At 37.3% G+C, this 16,683-nt stretch overlaps 2 protein-coding genes across 9 annotated transcripts in view; both read left to right on the forward strand.

The window, feature by feature from the left end:
* Positions 1-9,534, forward strand: part of tacc2 (transforming, acidic coiled-coil containing protein 2) — a 176,072-nt gene extending 166,538 nt beyond the window's left edge. For 7 of the 8 annotated variants that reach the window (XM_055029382.1, XM_055029386.1, XM_055029387.1 and 4 more), the window contains 7 exons: positions 2,744-2,887; positions 2,984-3,060; positions 4,692-4,735; positions 6,146-6,306; positions 7,356-7,462; positions 7,688-7,808; positions 8,631-9,534. In XM_055029382.1, coding sequence (XP_054885357.1) covers positions 2,744-2,887; positions 2,984-3,060; positions 4,692-4,735; positions 6,146-6,306; positions 7,356-7,462; positions 7,688-7,808; positions 8,631-8,696 — 720 coding nt within the window. In that variant the 3' untranslated portion in view covers positions 8,697-9,534. Of the gene's footprint in view, positions 1-1,062; positions 1,123-2,743; positions 2,888-2,983; positions 3,061-4,691; positions 4,736-6,145; positions 6,307-7,355; positions 7,463-7,687; positions 7,809-8,630 lie in introns of all 8 variants that reach the window. The other variant, XM_055029388.1, reaches the window with a different exon arrangement.
* A 119-nt stretch (positions 9,535-9,653) lies between these two features.
* On the forward strand, positions 9,654-16,450 carry ly6pge (lymphocyte antigen 6 family member pge). Its single transcript, XM_055029390.1, has 3 exons — positions 9,654-10,588; positions 13,496-13,612; positions 14,293-16,450. Exons 1-3 carry the CDS (start codon positions 10,528-10,530, stop codon positions 14,472-14,474), a joined length of 360 nt encoding a protein of 119 aa, XP_054885365.1. The 5' UTR covers positions 9,654-10,527; the 3' UTR covers positions 14,475-16,450.
* Positions 16,451-16,683: the final 233 nt, after the last annotated feature.

A 16,683-nucleotide genomic window follows, 5' to 3' on the forward strand; every position in this document is an offset into this window, starting at 1 on the left:
ACGATACCGCTAACGCGTCCGGCTCCCATTCAGACTGGCAACAAGCTCCTTCAGGTTAATGCACAGTCCAGTGCCTTCCTAGCCCCCTGCGTTGTTTTCTGCCTGTTGCCTGTTCATGAGAGGCTTACATCAGCATGAATGTGACTGGGGATGTAATACGATCTCCTAAAAACTGCAGCTGCACAGTGACACGGCTGCAACACTCCCTGCCTTATTTGATCATCCTTTGTTTCAAATCTCCAGTCACATTTGAGGTTTTTTTTAATTTTCCCCCATATTAACAACACAAACGCAACACAGAATATTACAGCACAGTGCAAAACTCTTCAAATCCTTAGAAGTTTATTACATGTTGTTGTTTTACAACTGCAAAGTTTAATTTATTCTATTGGGATTTTATGTGACCCACACAAGAGCATAACTAACAAGTGAATTGAAAAATTCTTTATGATTTTCAAAGTTTTTGCTTATTGAAATTAAAGCTGTAAGCAACAATTATGTCAGTAATCAATTATTGTGTTGATTATTTTGTTAATCGGTTAATCGGATAAAAGAAATTGGCACATTCTGCAGATTTGTTAACAGCTGCTTAAGCCTCAGCATCAATAATGAAGCAAAGGGATCTAGTATCCTCAGAGTCTAATTTGCTTCAATGTCCTACACCTTTTGGTTCAATATCTTGTATGTTTCATAATCTTTTTTCAGCCATCTGATAGTTATTCCCTTCAGTGGAGCTGTAAATAAAAGGTATTTCTCTGGATACACATTTCAAAAACTTTGAAAGCCATGTGTAATTTTTCCTACCAGTTTACAATGATGGACTCATCACATAAAATCCTAATGAAATACATTGACGTTTGCAGTTGTAAAGTGACAAATGTATCTTATTGAAGCTATTCTCAACATAAAAACATGTGCTAGGAATATATTTAGTTGGAACTAAAGATGCAGTTGAGTTAGGAAATCGGTAAGGGGAATAAAATCCTTGAAAGAGTCAGAGTAGGACTTCTGGTCCCCAATCTTGTCCCTCCAAGTCTCATGTTGTTGCTTGACACGTTTCAGTCTCGACTCAAGAAACCCAGCACACGGCGGTGGAATATCAACGGTTCACCTTTACTTAAAGTAAGACTAACAAGACACCCTGTGATCTGTTCTTACCCAGCTAGAGTGCAGTCCAAGTATTTGGGCAAGAAAATATTTTTCTCTGTTTCACTGGCCCAGTTATACAACAACACACTGGATTCAATGATATGACCATTGTATACTAGATAATTTTTAGTTAAATTATCTTCTTAAGACATATTTCCCTTGATTTGAATATTTAGAAAATAAATTAGCACAGCAAATTTAAGCTGTTTGGCTTCCTCTAAAGTTCAAAATTAGGACTTTGCCCTCTTGGTTCTGAACTAAAGAGCTGTAATTAAAATCTAGTCCAAATACATCCAGACTGCACTACAGACTTGAGCCTCAGTAGATCATAGATGTGCTACATCAAGACAGCATTTTATGTGGAGATGCACTGATCAGAGATTTTCAGACCAGCTACTGTTGCCGAATTAACTCCAGATTTCTAAAAGATCAGCAATTGATCATTTTTTCTACTCTCTAGTGCAAAGTGTTCAATTTTGTGGTTCTCCCTCAGTAGTAATTTCAGCACCAAAGAGAGTTGTTGTTAGTTAGAGATATGCCAACATTGGACTATCAGTACTAAATCTGAAAGGAAAAGATCTGATCCAATGTGCTAAGAACATATTTTGCTTACTTTTATATCTATAGTCTCGCCGGTTTCTCATGTATGTTTGGGTTATTTCCATGTTTATGCTCCGTTCAGAAACGTTATAACCTGCACTCTCAGCTTTGAGCCCATTTTTAAGACCACATTAAAATGAATCACTTGCCTCTAGTAAAGTTTGTTTGTGAATACAATATTTTCAGTTAATATGATGAGATTAAAATTTAGTAACCAAAATAGAGCTTTGAATCAAAATACCTAGAAGCCATGGCTTTACATGTCCTCACGTTTCTACTGTTTACCTTAATTTAAGCATTTGTTTTATACGAGAGTAATCTGATTAGTTTGTGAGCCAGACACAACCATTTCATTAAATCCTCCTTTAATCCAGCTCTTACAATGATGACTAAATCCTTTTATTCCAGGCCAAATTTTAGAGGTGAAATAGTGAAACCAGAAAAAGTCTTGTATTCAAGAAGTCGAGATATAAATGTTGCCTTAGTTTTATGGACACATGCATATCTTGGAAACTTTTCAAGGTTTTAATAAAAACTGTGGAGTCAGAACAGTTAATCTTTGCAATCAAACACTAACAGGAATGCCCCTGCTGCCCAGTCCAGCTCCCTTATCGTCCATCCCTATTTTACTATCTGCTGCTGTGCTCCTTCCTTCTTATCTTGCTCAGACCAACTCACATTCAAGCTTCTGCAAGCAGCAGGCGCTCACGATCACTCAGCCGGGGCCAGCATCAGCCAATTACGCAGTAATTACTGTAGCGATGAAGGCTGTTTCATCCAATCATGTAGTGGCCGACAGAGTCCTGAGAAACATCACCAGCTTTGCAGCATTCGCCAGCAGAGTTTTGTTGCGTGGAACAGATTTCTGTGGTTCCATGCCGCCTTGAGTTCATTGTTCAGAAAACTTGTTGGGCTCGTGTGAGACCTGGTTTCCAGTTTGTAACTTGCCATGTTTCCGTTCTTTTCCCTGCTCTCTTTTGCTTCATGGAAGCAGCACCGGGACATGTTGTCTTCTGTGGAGAGCTCCATACCCAAGAGCTCGCTCTACGCTAAGACCACCAGCAGCAGCTACATCGAAGGCGAGAGTCCACATCTGCCAAGAGATCTTGACCAGTCGTTGGACATCGCACGAGAGGAGGTTCCCTTCTATTTCTTCTTATTCTTTGAGTGGTAAAAGTCATTTCATTTCAACATCTAGAACTTTACTTAAAAGTGTTTGCCCCTATTTTAATAGATTGTGTCAAAGGAGAAAGAAGTTCTGGAGTGGCAGAGGAAGTATGAGGACAGTCGACAGGAAGTGGTGGAGATGAGGTAAAAAGAAACATTGAGTTGTTGTCAAGTCTTTCACTTTTAGATGTCTAGCAAATGTCTTTGTATGGCATTGTCTTCTTTTGTACTTCATTCTTGGTTTATCTGAAACAAAGACACCTTTGGGTCCAGAATGGAAAACCAGTTAAAGACTATGCCAGTCTGCACTGAGCACACATCAGACTGATGTGCTTTAAGATGTTTTAGATAGAAAAGATGACTAAATAATTAATTACTATATATATTATTACACCAAACCTGCTATCTGCAGCTCTATACTCACCCATAATCAATAGTCAGCAAATAGCTTTAAGTTCAGACAGGAAACTGGATATAAGCAGCATTGAAGCTTCTTGTCAGTTAGCAGGTGGTGAGTGTGAGTTCAGCTGGGTCATTTAGCAAGGATAAGACAGAGCTTACCTCCTTTAACTGATTGTGCTCTGGATAAGGAGGAGCTAAGAGACTAAGAGGGAGGCAAGGCTAATCAATCCTCTTACCCCGTACAACCTGTTTTACTGGAACAGTCAAAAATGGTCCAGTTATTTCTAAAGAAACAATGGAAACGTGAAGAAATTTATTACACATCACAGGTTAACCTACTTATGTTACTTTTAATAAGAATTTAGATACTTTTTTAGTGAAAAGTATATGAATAGGCACAGATCTACAACAGATAGAGAAGTTCATGGCCTACTATAAAGTTTTTTTTCTGTTTTGTTCACAAATTAGTTCATACAAAACAAACATTACAGACTAGCAAACGGAGTTATTGATCTACAAAATAAGCAATTAGATAAGCAAAAATAAATGACAACAACAAGAAAGAGAACAAGAATAAGCAAACGAATGTGAAAGAAAAACAAACACATTAGAATGGATACATTGGGTGGATTTTTATTTTCTTAGAGGTTATTTTCAGATTTTTTGGGCTACTATACATTTGTACATATGAAAATTGGCTGTTTTGTCCTTTTAAATTGACAACTTAAAATGTGGCTGCATGCATGGCTTGCTGGATAGCTTTGAGTGACAGTCAGAAATTAGTTTTATTAGGACTGCAGTGATGATCATTTTAAAATGCATTGATTGGACTAGAAGAAGGCTTTCTAATATCCAATTTGTTTGATTCGGGATCCTCAAGCTTCATGTTGATGTCATTTTGGACATTTGAACATGTCTGAAGTTTCTACAGATTGCTGTGTTATATTTTGCTTTATTACATGATTTTAATGTTTTGATAATTACTGAGTAAGTAATGTACTACATTAAATTGAGATAAGGGATGGGATTAGATAAGTGTTAATTTCTTCCTACTCTTTCAAACAGAAAAGTTGTGGCAAAGAAATTTTTTTTGTTCTTGGTTATGTATGCACATGCTTTCTCTGTCCTGCTGATTGCTTGTATCTTTTTGTTTTGTTTTTTAAAAACCTGTTTGAAATAAATAAATCAACTCAAATTATTATTATTTACTTTTAATTCAATAAACACGAAGTTAAAAAGACGTTATGACCAACATTAAGTGTGCAACGCCACTCACAGACCTAGAAAGTGAGTGAAATGGCATTTACATAATTATTTTCATATTTCTGATATTGTGCTGACAATAAATTTGCAATCATTTTTTGTATCTGTAGGAGGATTGTTGCAGAGTATGAGAAGACTATTGCGCAGATGATAGGTGAGTTTTTCACTTCCTCACTTTATGTAATCATTGACTGACTGTAAGTGCACAATTTAAGATGCATCATAAAATGTTTTTCATCAAATTCTGACACTTTAATTTGCTCTTTGGTATCTTACTGAAGTTTTTTTTTTTTTACCCCACCACCTCTGATTTCAAATCAGAAATGTATCAGAGTTTTCCAGTTTTTAGAAAAAGTTCACCTGCTAATACCAGTTTTAATAATTTGCAATCTCTCTTTGAGAACTATTTAATAAACATATAAAACATTCAAAATATGCCGTAGAAGGCCATAATTTATTCATAGTTTCAGCCTTCTTTCCTTAGCAGCAACTTCCACATCCAGGTGTTGCTGCTTGATTTATTTAACTTCCTATCAACCAGTCATAATCTGACTTATTGGTTCATCTCTAGTTTAGCTTTGTTAATTTTGTGCTGCGGCAGAGATTCTGACACTGGTGGTGGTGGAAACCATCACAAGAGTCCATTGATGGCACCTTGTCACTACTTTGCTCACTTTACATTTTCCCTGCCCTCACCTACATCCTTTTTTGCCACCCTCAGATGTTCTTGAATATTTGGCTTGTGCTGCAGTCTTAAGTTAATGTCTTGCTCTTCCCAGATCACGTCCACTAAAAGGCCAGAATCTGTTTCTGTTCATGTCTATCGCTCGGCTCTCTCACACCTCTTTACCCTCCTGGTTTGACTTAACACACTCCCTTCTTTTCTGTTCTGCTCCCATCATTGCCCCTTACTATTTGATAACCCTGACAGGCATGCCAGGTGAGTAACATGGAGCCGTACTTTGCTTGTTTGTGTCAGCTCGCGTCTCTTCATCCGTCCGTCACGGGGGGGAGCAGGTGTGCTCCTTTTCTTCATCTCATCTAGTGGCTTTTGTTTGTCCATTCTGTTGCATTTCACATAAAGGCTAAGACTTTTTTTTATAGATATAAAGGAAAGAATCTGTCAAAACTTTAAAAAAGTTTGTTTTAAAAATACTACTATATCAATCTGAGCTACATAAAACAATGAAAAGATCTTAAAGATGCCTCGCCACTTGACTAAAGGTGTGTTAAAGCCACTCAAGCAGCTTTACCTACTTACACAAGTAGATCATCTAGTGTAAGTTACTTAAAAGACAAGCAAGTGTCGCTCTAAACAAACCAAGCTACCAAGCTTTATAAAACATAGCTCTCCTTTATGGTTTTCCTCATTGTGACATTTTGTTTGCATGCAATAAAAAATAATGATTTTCTGAAGCAGAAAAATCACTCTGACCCACGATTCCACTTTGTTCCATTGTAAAAATGGTGTATGTATGCTGAAGGAAGATGTTTGTACCTTCCACGTCTCTAAGATCTCTAGAGGATAGACTAATGATTTAGGAAATCTGTGTGTGTTCATTAGAGGATGATCAAAAGGAGAAGTCTCTGTCCCACCACACCATCCAGCAGCTAATCATAGAGAAGGACCAGGCCTTGGCTGACCTCAACTCTGTGGAGAAGTCCCTGGCTGACCTCTTCCGTCGTTATGAGAAGATGAAAGATGTATTGGAGGGCTTCCGCAAGGTTACTCAAAACTTCTAAGTCAAAATGAGTCTCCTAAAATATGTCCCATAGTTGTAGCACACATAGTGTGAGGTTTCCTATCTTCTGTTCTGCTCCATTCAGAGGTTTTCTGTAAGATTTAGGTATAAGGATGAAAAAGGATGATTTTTCTCTCGAGTGAACCACTTCTGTGATGTTTCAGTCACCTGTTTTGGAACAATATCTGACTGAAAGACACAGTGATGACCCATTTCCTGTTGGAGGTCACCAGACTTTTATTGAAAATGTCCTGAAATAAATTGAAAATGTGTTCATTTGACCGTACACTAAAAGGTTTCCCTGAACTTCCAAAGAGAAGCAGACCTGTAGCTTCACAAATCCTCCACCTTTACTTAAGAGGAGGCACAAGTTCACTTTGTGCACATCCAAACAGTGTTTTTACACAAAACCCACCTGGGCTGAGTGGTGCAGGAAAAGGGGACATACATCAGCAGCACCTCGGGTCGTCTGGTCAAATCATCCATGCGACGCTCAGGTGCACTGAGACAGAACAGATTATTGGACTCCATCTGTGGACAGTTTTATTAGAAGCATCAGCACCTCTGAACAAAACGCATTTAAAAAGGATCACCGTGCCTAGAGGACGACAGCCTTTGTTGGCTGTTTGATAGATAATAATTGGGGAGTATTTTATGACACGCATTTAAGACGGCTGATCTGACCAAAGCAGGCGGTTTTAATCAAATTCTGAGTAGTGTTTTGGCAAACGCCATGTTTGTTATAGAGACTTGCTGACCCCAAGATGTCACGGTGAGATTTTTCTTCCATTACTAGACACAGAAAGTATGCCTCAGTTGCATTTATTTTAATAGATTTGTATGAGTGATGATGTGAAAAAAATTCTTCCTCCACTTTTTAATGTACCTAAATTAAATATTGAATTTCAGGGTAAAGTTACCCCGCTACAATAAAAGATTGTTTCATTTTAAGGCTTTTTAGATATGGAGTGGTAAGTGTGAAGGATGCTGTAGTTTAAGGGCAAGACATTTAATAAATCTCTCTTACTTTAGAATGAAGAAGTACTGAAAAAATGCGCCCAGGAGTATCTGTCCAGAGTCCGCAAGGAGGAGCAGCGGTATCAAGCTCTGAAGATCCACGCTGAGGAGAAACTAGACAAGTGAGTTTAAACAAATGCAAATCATAATGAGAAAAAAAATACACAAAAAGCTCTAAACATCCAACCAATACAAGTTCCCAAATTCACTTTTTATAATAGGTTCGTTACATTTCTTCTGCTTTTGAAATGCATTACAATCTTTCCTGACTTCTTCGGAATGGTATTTATCCCTGTACAAGTACTGCAGGGTAACTGTATTGTTTTCTTTTCACCGTTCATCTCCAGAGCCAATGCAGAGATCGCACAGGTTCGATCCAAAGCCAAGCAAGAGCAGGCTGCCCACCAAGCCAGCCTGAGGAAAGAGCAGATGAAGGTGGACTCTCTGGAGCGCACTTTGGAGCAAAAGGTCAGCGATGAGAAACACAATAACCTTAAAAAGATACAGTACCTTGTAAAAGAGTATTCATATCACCTGAACCTTTTACAGCCTCCTCAATGTACTTTATTAGGGGTTTATGTTTATATTGAGGATTAAATAAAGACATGATTTGAGCATTTTGCATAATAATACCATCTGAAATGTGTGATGCACAGTCGCTGCTCAGTACTTTCAGGAACATCTTTTGCTGCATTTACAGATTACAGAAACTTTTGGCCATTCTCAAACTCAATCACAATAGTGGAGCACATCTTTGGATATTATTTTCACAATTGGATTTTGGTTTAAACTTTAACTAGGACGTTATAGCACATCAATGTATCCAAATCATTACATTATGGCTCCCTGGTTTGGGTAATTTTCCTGTTGAAAGGTGAATCTCTACCTCAGTCCTCATGTCTACCTCTATCTCATGTCTTTCATAGATTGTTAGCAGTTTTACTCTCAAATGCTTTCCCGTTCCTGCTGAAAAAATAGTTTGATAGTGAGGATGTTGTGTTCAGGGTGAAATGTTTCGATGATTTTGCGCCATTCGTTGGCATTTTTAATGACGTCTTCTTCCACGTTTGGTATTTCTCCTCTCCCTGCACCTACCCAGATTTAACATTTTACCTCTGCTGCTTGTCAGATAATCAACCTCTAAGCAGTTTAGGTTAACAGCCGTACCATAATATGTCTACATTTGTGCCGTACTCCTTCCAATGTCTCAGAAAAGTTCAACCAATATGAAGAGAAAGACTCTGTGTATACACAGTTCAGGTAACTTAATGCTTTTACAATTTTTTACAGAACAAGGAGATTGAGGAGCTGACAAAGATCTGTGACGAGCTGATCGCCAAAATGGGGAAGAGTTAGCAGCCATGCCACAAGCTAATACTTTATGAACACAAAGTGGATCACTGTTGCAAGAAACGATGGACGTTTTAAGGCCAAAGAGGTCTTGGGGTTTTGCTTCCTACTGAGTCTCCACCAAAATGACCTCCTCTTATTACTCTGTACATTTTTTGATGTGTCAGTGTACCGTACTGTATCAGGGGTCTGGTTTAAAGTTTTAGAAGATCTATCATATCAGTGATGAGTGTTGCGTGTGTGACTGTGTGTACGGTGATGAAAAAGTCCAAGGATTACTTGTGGGTTGAGTTATGTGTTTATGATGTTGCCATGACAGCCACTGAGGGAGAAGACTGTTTACCCGCTCCTGTTAGTTTCTCCTCTTGATGCAAGGTTAAGGTAGATTTTGAAAAAATTTAGCCGCGAAATGTTTAGATTTATTTGTACAGTCTTGAAACCCTTAGACACCAACCGTCGAGATAGTGTTGCATGTAAAACAGAAAGAAAACCTTGTAATGTTATTGTTTGTACAAATTGTATTGTGGAAAATCCAAGTATAAAACAAGAGTTCTCTGCATTTTAATGTAGTTACTATACCATCCACAACCTGGATCCCTCATGTAAACATTTCAATATTTGATATACTTGTCATAGCTTGTTTTTTGATGAAATTGTGGGACTATTATTTTATTTGGGAATTTATTTTGATATAAAGCAAACTAATCATCACTGTATTCAGTTGTGAGCAGGAGTGATTGAATTTTTGGAGGACGACATCCATCATTTTTCACTGAGGAACAATTTCTCTTCACAGATATTATACAGCATCAGCTTAAAAAGTGCAATAAAAGATGGCAATACAGCTGAAGGTTCACTCTGGTCTTCATCTTTAGCTCATCACTTAATTGCTCACCTGTTGCTCTATGTTATGCTGGGCTTTTACAAAAACGTATAAAATTTTATTTGATTTCACCTTATGTGTTGTTGTGGAAGACAAACACACATTGATGCATCAATGGACTACTGTTTGGGCCTCTGAATAAGATGTATAAAATAACTAAATAAAAATAATCATCTTTTTTGAGCAGCATACATTAAAAATGTAACAAAACTCCATCCTTTAATTTGAAGACATGTATTCTGTTGGTTCCCATAACAAATAGATCAGAATATCTAGGTATTTTTAAATAGTATTTTGTGACTTTCTGCTTTGCTCAAGTTTAAATTTTATTTTTATCTTCATAGTTTTGCTTGATTAAGATGTTACATATTCAGCTGATCTGCTTGATCAGTCTGCAACTTGCAGAATCTTGATAAATTAACCAATTAAATATCGCTCTGTTTTCTTAGTTTTTGCTTCATTCTTCTTTAAGTTCCATAAAAATGCATATAAAAAAGCACACATTGGTAAATTTGTTCTAGAATCGCCACTGGAGATGACAGCACTGGGACTTACAGGGTTAAGTGTGAACTACAAATTGTACCAATAGTGAGAATTTTGACCTGTGATAGTTTAGCAGAAAAAACATTCAGAATGAATCTGTGTGGACTGCCTTGTCCTTTTGCTTGTGCAGCACAACCTTGTTTTTAAAGGATTATATAAGGAATAATTGTATGACATTATTACTACTATGTAATAGAAGTGTAAATAATGATTTCCAAACTATGCATGCATTGTTGGTATCATTTTGGTTCTAAACAAAATTTAGCACCGCTCAATGCGAGCTGCTCATCTGCTGCTGAGGCAGGAGCAGCTATTAGCTCGTTTAAATACCAAGATAAAGCTCAGAGGGCTTAGAGAGCAAACAACCTGCTTTTTATTGTGGTATCAGGAGGAGCGACAAGCGGCAGCACCATGACGATCGTCCACTACTGTCTATTATTGCTGCTTTCTATGTTCCTGCTACCAACTTACAGTAAGAACTATTTTATTCTTAATATTTCACTCATTTTTTTATTTTTTACAAATTGTTTTTGTATTTGTCTTAAAAAGGAACTTAAGAACATTTCTCCACCTGTTATTTGACTTTTTCCATTCAGGTACTTCTTTAGCTACCTGTTTCTCTGTACGTTAGTCTTTGCTGTTAGGTAGACGACTTCCTTTACATTCTGACATTTAAAAAGTAAAGGGTGGACCAGACAATGCAAAAATATATACATATATTTTCAAGAAAAAGGTATCTTTCAACTGCTTAACAAATATATTCAACATTAAACCATAAAATGGTATTTCCTGTCATTACTGTTATTGGAAGTTGATTTCTATTGGGATTCTAATAATTGTTTGCTTCGCCGCATTTCATCCTCATCTCCTGTAACCAACATGCAGTCAAAAGCAGCTAATCTCTTAACAGGCCTGAAGACTAATACGTTTAGCATGTGTGGAAAGCGGCTGTGCAGTGGGGATAGATTGGGGTCAGCAACACTCAGTGGGGGATATTTAATGCCAACCCAAAACACAGATGATCACCGATAAGCAGCAAAGAAAACCAGCAACAATTTTAATGGACAAGGACAATTTTAATGATGAAATCTTTGTTTCCTGTCAGTGTTTTAGTAATACTTTTCCAGTTGTGATTTTCTTCTTTAACAGAGCCTACCTTTATAGTGACAGAGTCAACCTTCTGGTTTGATTTGCACGTCTACTGTCTCTGAACTATATCTGTACAGGGACAAACCTGCGTCTGTGTCAGAGAGACACATCTGAGGGGAAAGGAAGCAACTTTGATGGCGAAATACAAGAGATGTGCTGCTGTGAAGAATGTTTGAAGCTTTTAGTGCCTTTCGGCTCTGATCCTCTTAGGAAGCCGCATTTGAGACTGCATGTCTGGAATAAAGGAGATGGGGATGGGGGGTTTTAAAAGGAACCGTTTAAATCTATAGCATTTCATAGGTCAATTTATTTTCAAATAGCCACTCCTTCCTTTGGACAAGAAATCAGGGCACAGAAAGGCATTTAAGTGCTTTATGTACCGAAACTGGTTCCCTAGGCATTAGAAGTTTAGAAAAACAAGTATTTTTAAACATGTGGACAGAACTGCTGTAACTTTCCGGTAGATTTGGGAAGATTTGTGCGAGACGAGGAAAGGGATTAATTAACGCTGTCTCCTCACTTTAGTCTCACTGCATCAGCGGAAGACTATCACATATTGGAAATTTACACAGCTTGCATGTGCACGCTCATCAAGTACATCCTGTGTGAATAGAGATATCAAGAGTTGGGGTCTGTCTGGGAACCTGATTTGGTCATGCTTTACACCTGCAGTACTGGAGCTAACTCTCTTCTGCAGCTTTAAGGTTTCTAGGCCATGCCCTCGATACTGCATTAACTGTTGGAAAAAGAGCAATGGGTTGGGTACCTGCAAATGTTCTCTTTAAAATCATCAGTACCAATTTCATCTTGGTAGATTGTTGAGGACAAAAATTACATCTGCTCAGCTGTTTAATAAAATAGCAACAGTAGTTTGAAAGTGACCTAATATGTTTCCTTGAATGGGTTAGGACAAAAGATGTTCATTTAATTTTTTGCACAAAATCATTCTTAGATAATGAGATTTTAGTCTGCTCAGTTCGGCCAATTTTGAGCTCCTTTGTAATGAGCTACTTTAAGGTCTGTTGTCACTTTAAATCCAAATAAGCTGCTTCTGGCCACACCCACCCAGTTCCACATTTACTGAAACAAACAGATGTGCAATTTCATGACAAAAAATATTTGAAAAGCATCAGTAGAGCTTCTGACACAACCAATAAGGATGCGGCAACAAGGATGTTGTTGACTTACTAAACAGTAAGTCAACAATAAATCATTTGTCTTTTCCAGCAGCCACTGCACAGCACATACAGCGGTAAAAACAGCACAAACCAGCTGTATGTGTTGCATGTGCCCTTTACATAGCAACTTGCTATGTAATAAACTGGGCTTTGTTGGGGTCACGTGATTGGTAGTGGCTGCTAATTTGACTTTACATTCCATAAGTTAGAAGTTTTTGAAATGGATCCATTTCCAGACATCAAACAAATATAAACTTACTGCCAAACTCCAGCTGGGAGGTCTTTCTTAAACACTTGGTCCGTTGTTAGAAGCAGCTGAGATCCAAGTGAAAATACAAAAACATGCAAAATGTGAATTTTGCATGTTGTCCTAATTTAAAGGATAAGCAGGGTTTTGAAGTGTAGTTCTGTTTAAAGGCAATTAGCAGTTAGTATTTTACTCATAGTAAATATCTCTCTCTCTTCTTGAAACAATTCCAGTCTCAAAATTATTGTAGCAGTTTTGCCGACAGTTTTTATAAACCCTAGAAGCATCGTCAGATAATCCCAAATCCACTTTTGCAAGGCAAATTAAATATTAATAAATGTATCTCATACTTGCAGCAGCAGTAGTACTGCTTTTGGTCTGATAGAAATTAAGGCAATATAAAAAAAATAACATAAAATCAATAAAATACTGTTAAAATATTTCAACTTTTAAGCTATTTTACTTTTATATCAATTACTACGACACAATATACTTCACATCTCTCTCTTCTCCAGACGTTTTTTAGACTGGAACATGTTACATTTACTCCTACTTCCATTTCCTGTGAAAACAAACATTGGGTTCGGTGTATGAAACCATCCAATACAAAACCTTTCCAACGAGTAGCCTTCACATAAATGGATTGAAAATATTTTAAAATTATTTGGTTTAGGTACCATTTTGATTTTGCTGACACCAAGAGCGCTTCCTACTTCAAGTAAAGTATTAGTGGCCAATAACCTTTTAAACAGAACCTTCAGACATGCAGAGCATCTTGTTTTGACCTTGTCTCTGTCTCATCGAGGTGAGGCTTTGAAGTGCTACACCTGCATGGGCTCTGATAATGATGACTGCAACCGACAAGGCTCCAAATCCTGTCCCAGCTACTCTGACGCCTGTGCGGTGGTGGTGGGCCATGACAGTAAGTCTGCTGTTTCTCGAAGGTGGCCACATCTCCTTTTGCTCATTTAGTTTCTACCTCCTGTTATTCAGACAGCATCTTCACTACATTTTGGTGTTTGTTCTGCCTGCGTGCACAAGACTGTGTGTGACAGTGTTTGCTGAAATCCAACCGGCTGTTGTCTGAAGAAACGTCCCAACCTGCAGGGGGTCTGAGGTTTTGCAGAGAATGAAGCTTTTTGCCTCTGCTTGACAAATACCCTTAATCAGGATACCATGTGGTGCTTCAGCATAAACATTTTAGTTTATAATTTTTTTTATTTAGAAAAAAGACTTTGAAGTAATAGATGAATTCTATTTAAAGTTAAAACTAATCATAAATTAATTGTAGGTTACTCCAATAGTTTGGGTCAATACAGTTGTTTTAGTTATCTGTAAGAGTCCAAGCTCAAGATATTTAAGGGGGACAATTAAATGTGTGTGAAATGTCAAATCCTGTTGCCTGTGCTCGCAACAGTTTCTTATCAAACCTGCAGTGATTTTAAAATATCCAGATGCCTGCAGAATTTTGTTTTGATTTTGTTGTCAGTAGCAACGCATTACTTTTTTGCAACAGCTATTTTCACTTCTGGTGTACTTATTGGTTTCTGTGAGACAGCTGTTAAATGGATGAATCTCTCACATATATTTCTATCTCATAAGGCGGCGTGATGAAGTCGTGTTCCTACAAGTCTTTCTGCAGTCAGGCCAGCAGCCAGGGATACAGAGTGCCAGGGGTCAGAGTTCACTGCTGCTACAGTGACGACTGCAACATTAAAAGCTTCGCCTCTCCGCTGCCAGGATTCAACTTTTGGCTACTATCTCTTCTGCTACTTTTGCACTGACTTTTTTTCACAGGACACACAGACAACCTGATCATGCCAACTAGAATCCATTCAGCATTCACATGCCAACAAAATGCCAAAAAGACTGCTGGTTTTCACACTTGCTGTCATCCTACTGACCACTACTCCACTTAACTTTTGTTAATGTTCTTATTGGAATGCAAGGCATTAAGAAAATGCTGCATTCTGACCAGTGAAGTAATGCTTATGAACCATATAAATAAGTCAGTCAACTAGCTGCATCTTTGATGGCAGATTAGCTTGGACCAGTTTGCTAATCACTTATCATGGTATTTGCACATTTTCTTTCAAAACTTGTAAGAAAATGGATCAAATTGTTTTTAGTTAAAGTGAAAAGCAACAACTATATTGATTTTAGTTATATTAATGTACATAAAAAAAATCTATTTACTGTTTTTTTATGATTTCAAAGCATTGACTATATAGTTCAGGGTTGGACCCAACACAACTTCACAAATTTCCCAGGAAAAATACAATATATCAGCTTCAAATTTTAGCTCCTGTCAACATCAGTTGGTACAAAGCTATATTTTTATTACTCTAAAATGTCCTTCATACACAAGGGACACATTCCAGAGATGTCTGCATCCAACTCAGAAAGGACCCTGTTTTAAGCTTTTTACATAGTCCAATCAAATAAGCAAAATAACAAAGCTCACATCCATGCTTGCTTGAAGTGAGAAAAAGCCCCTCACAGACTGTTCACTAGCATAATCCTTTTACGCGCCTGTGGCCAGATGTGTCACTCTGAGATAAATTTGCTGTATTTTGAAGTTACTTGGGGATTGACTGATATTATGAACAGAATCTGGACACACCTCACAGACAAAGAGGTGGCAGCATTTCTGACTGAAGGAATTCATGCTTTGATGTGCATTAAAGTATGTCACTTTTTGTGTGTCTTCATGTATATTTAGAGCTGTTAATCTGAAATAATGAAAACGTGAATGTAATATGAATAGTGTTCATTCTTGTCAATATGTGCATTTATTGCTGTGGATTTTTTAAATACACTAGTGAGTTATTGTGTGAAGATATAAAGACCCCCATGTCCTCAGGTCAGTATTGAAGGTTTACTCGTCAGATCCTTATGTCTATTTAACTTTAGACATTTAATGATTAAGTTTATTCATTTTTCATAGTGGTCATAACACAACAAACAATTTCAATGGTTTTTTTTAAAACATAAATTTAGAATGTGAATTTTAAACCTATTGTGGATTTGTTTTATACCAGAAACAGGCTTCAATACAAATACACTACACTTAATATTTGGTTGAAAGTCCCTGAGAAAATTGGAGAAACAAAAACAAAAACAAGATTTGTAGCCATGAACAAGATTCTGACAACATTTTGGTTGAATATTTGAGGACTCAAGTTTATTTTAGAGCTTGTTTAGTCTTTGTTTTTGTGGTCTGGGTGCTTTTTTGAAACTTTAAGAAAGGTATTAAGTCAGCTTTCTTCCAGGATCCTATTGCAAAACCAGCTGAGTTTGCCCCAATACCAGTTTTGATGCAAGTTTGAATTTCAACTGCATAGAACTGAGAGGTGATATGGATTAAAAAAATTTATCACAATAACTTGTGGTATTTCCTGTGATAACAATAAAACCGAAGTGAAATTACTACATTCAACAGTTTTCACAATAACACTACAACAAATAACTACCCTTTCTGTTTAATTGTTGATTTTGGGTAGAACAATCTGGAAGCAATCTTCCATCTTCATTAATCCAATAACTTTGTGCCATTGCACAACACAACTTGCACAACAAATTATGTAACACAAAGTTGCATTATTATCCGGGAGCCAACAACATCTTGACACTTTTGGTGCACTGTTCTTAGGTTTGGATGGATGGATGGATGGACGGACGGATGGACGGACGGACACACACATCATCTTTATGGAATGGGACAGATAATTAAGTCTGACAATAAAAATATTTTCCCATAGAGGAATTACTTGTGCGATATCTATTAAAATCTGTGAAATACTTTAGTTAAATTTAGCACTTTTCCAGACTGTGTTGGAATTATTTATGCCATATCACTTCCTGCATGTCTGCTTTTGTAATTCTCCCAGCCTCCACTGTGGGGCAGTCTAGTCACACTTGAACATCCAGCCACCACACGCCATCAAATTTACAAAACTCTTGCAATTCATATCGACCGACCACGCCTCGTGG

Source organism: Poeciliopsis prolifica, unplaced genomic scaffold (genome assembly GCF_027474105.1).
Source record: "Poeciliopsis prolifica strain line A6 unplaced genomic scaffold, Auburn_PproV2 SCAFFOLD005, whole genome shotgun sequence".
NCBI classification, from domain to species: domain Eukaryota; kingdom Metazoa; phylum Chordata; class Actinopteri; order Cyprinodontiformes; family Poeciliidae; genus Poeciliopsis; species Poeciliopsis prolifica.

Coding starts and splice junctions, on each gene's coding strand:
- ly6pge (XM_055029390.1), top strand. CDS start 10,528: ATGACGATCGTCCACTACTGTCTATTATTGCTGCTTTCTATGTTCCTG. Junction 10,589..13,495: donor GTTCCTGCTACCAACTTACA/GTAAGAACTATT, acceptor TGTCTCATCGAG/GTGAGGCTTTGAAGTGCTAC. Junction 13,613..14,292: donor GGTGGTGGTGGGCCATGACA/GTAAGTCTGCTG, acceptor CTATCTCATAAG/GCGGCGTGATGAAGTCGTGT.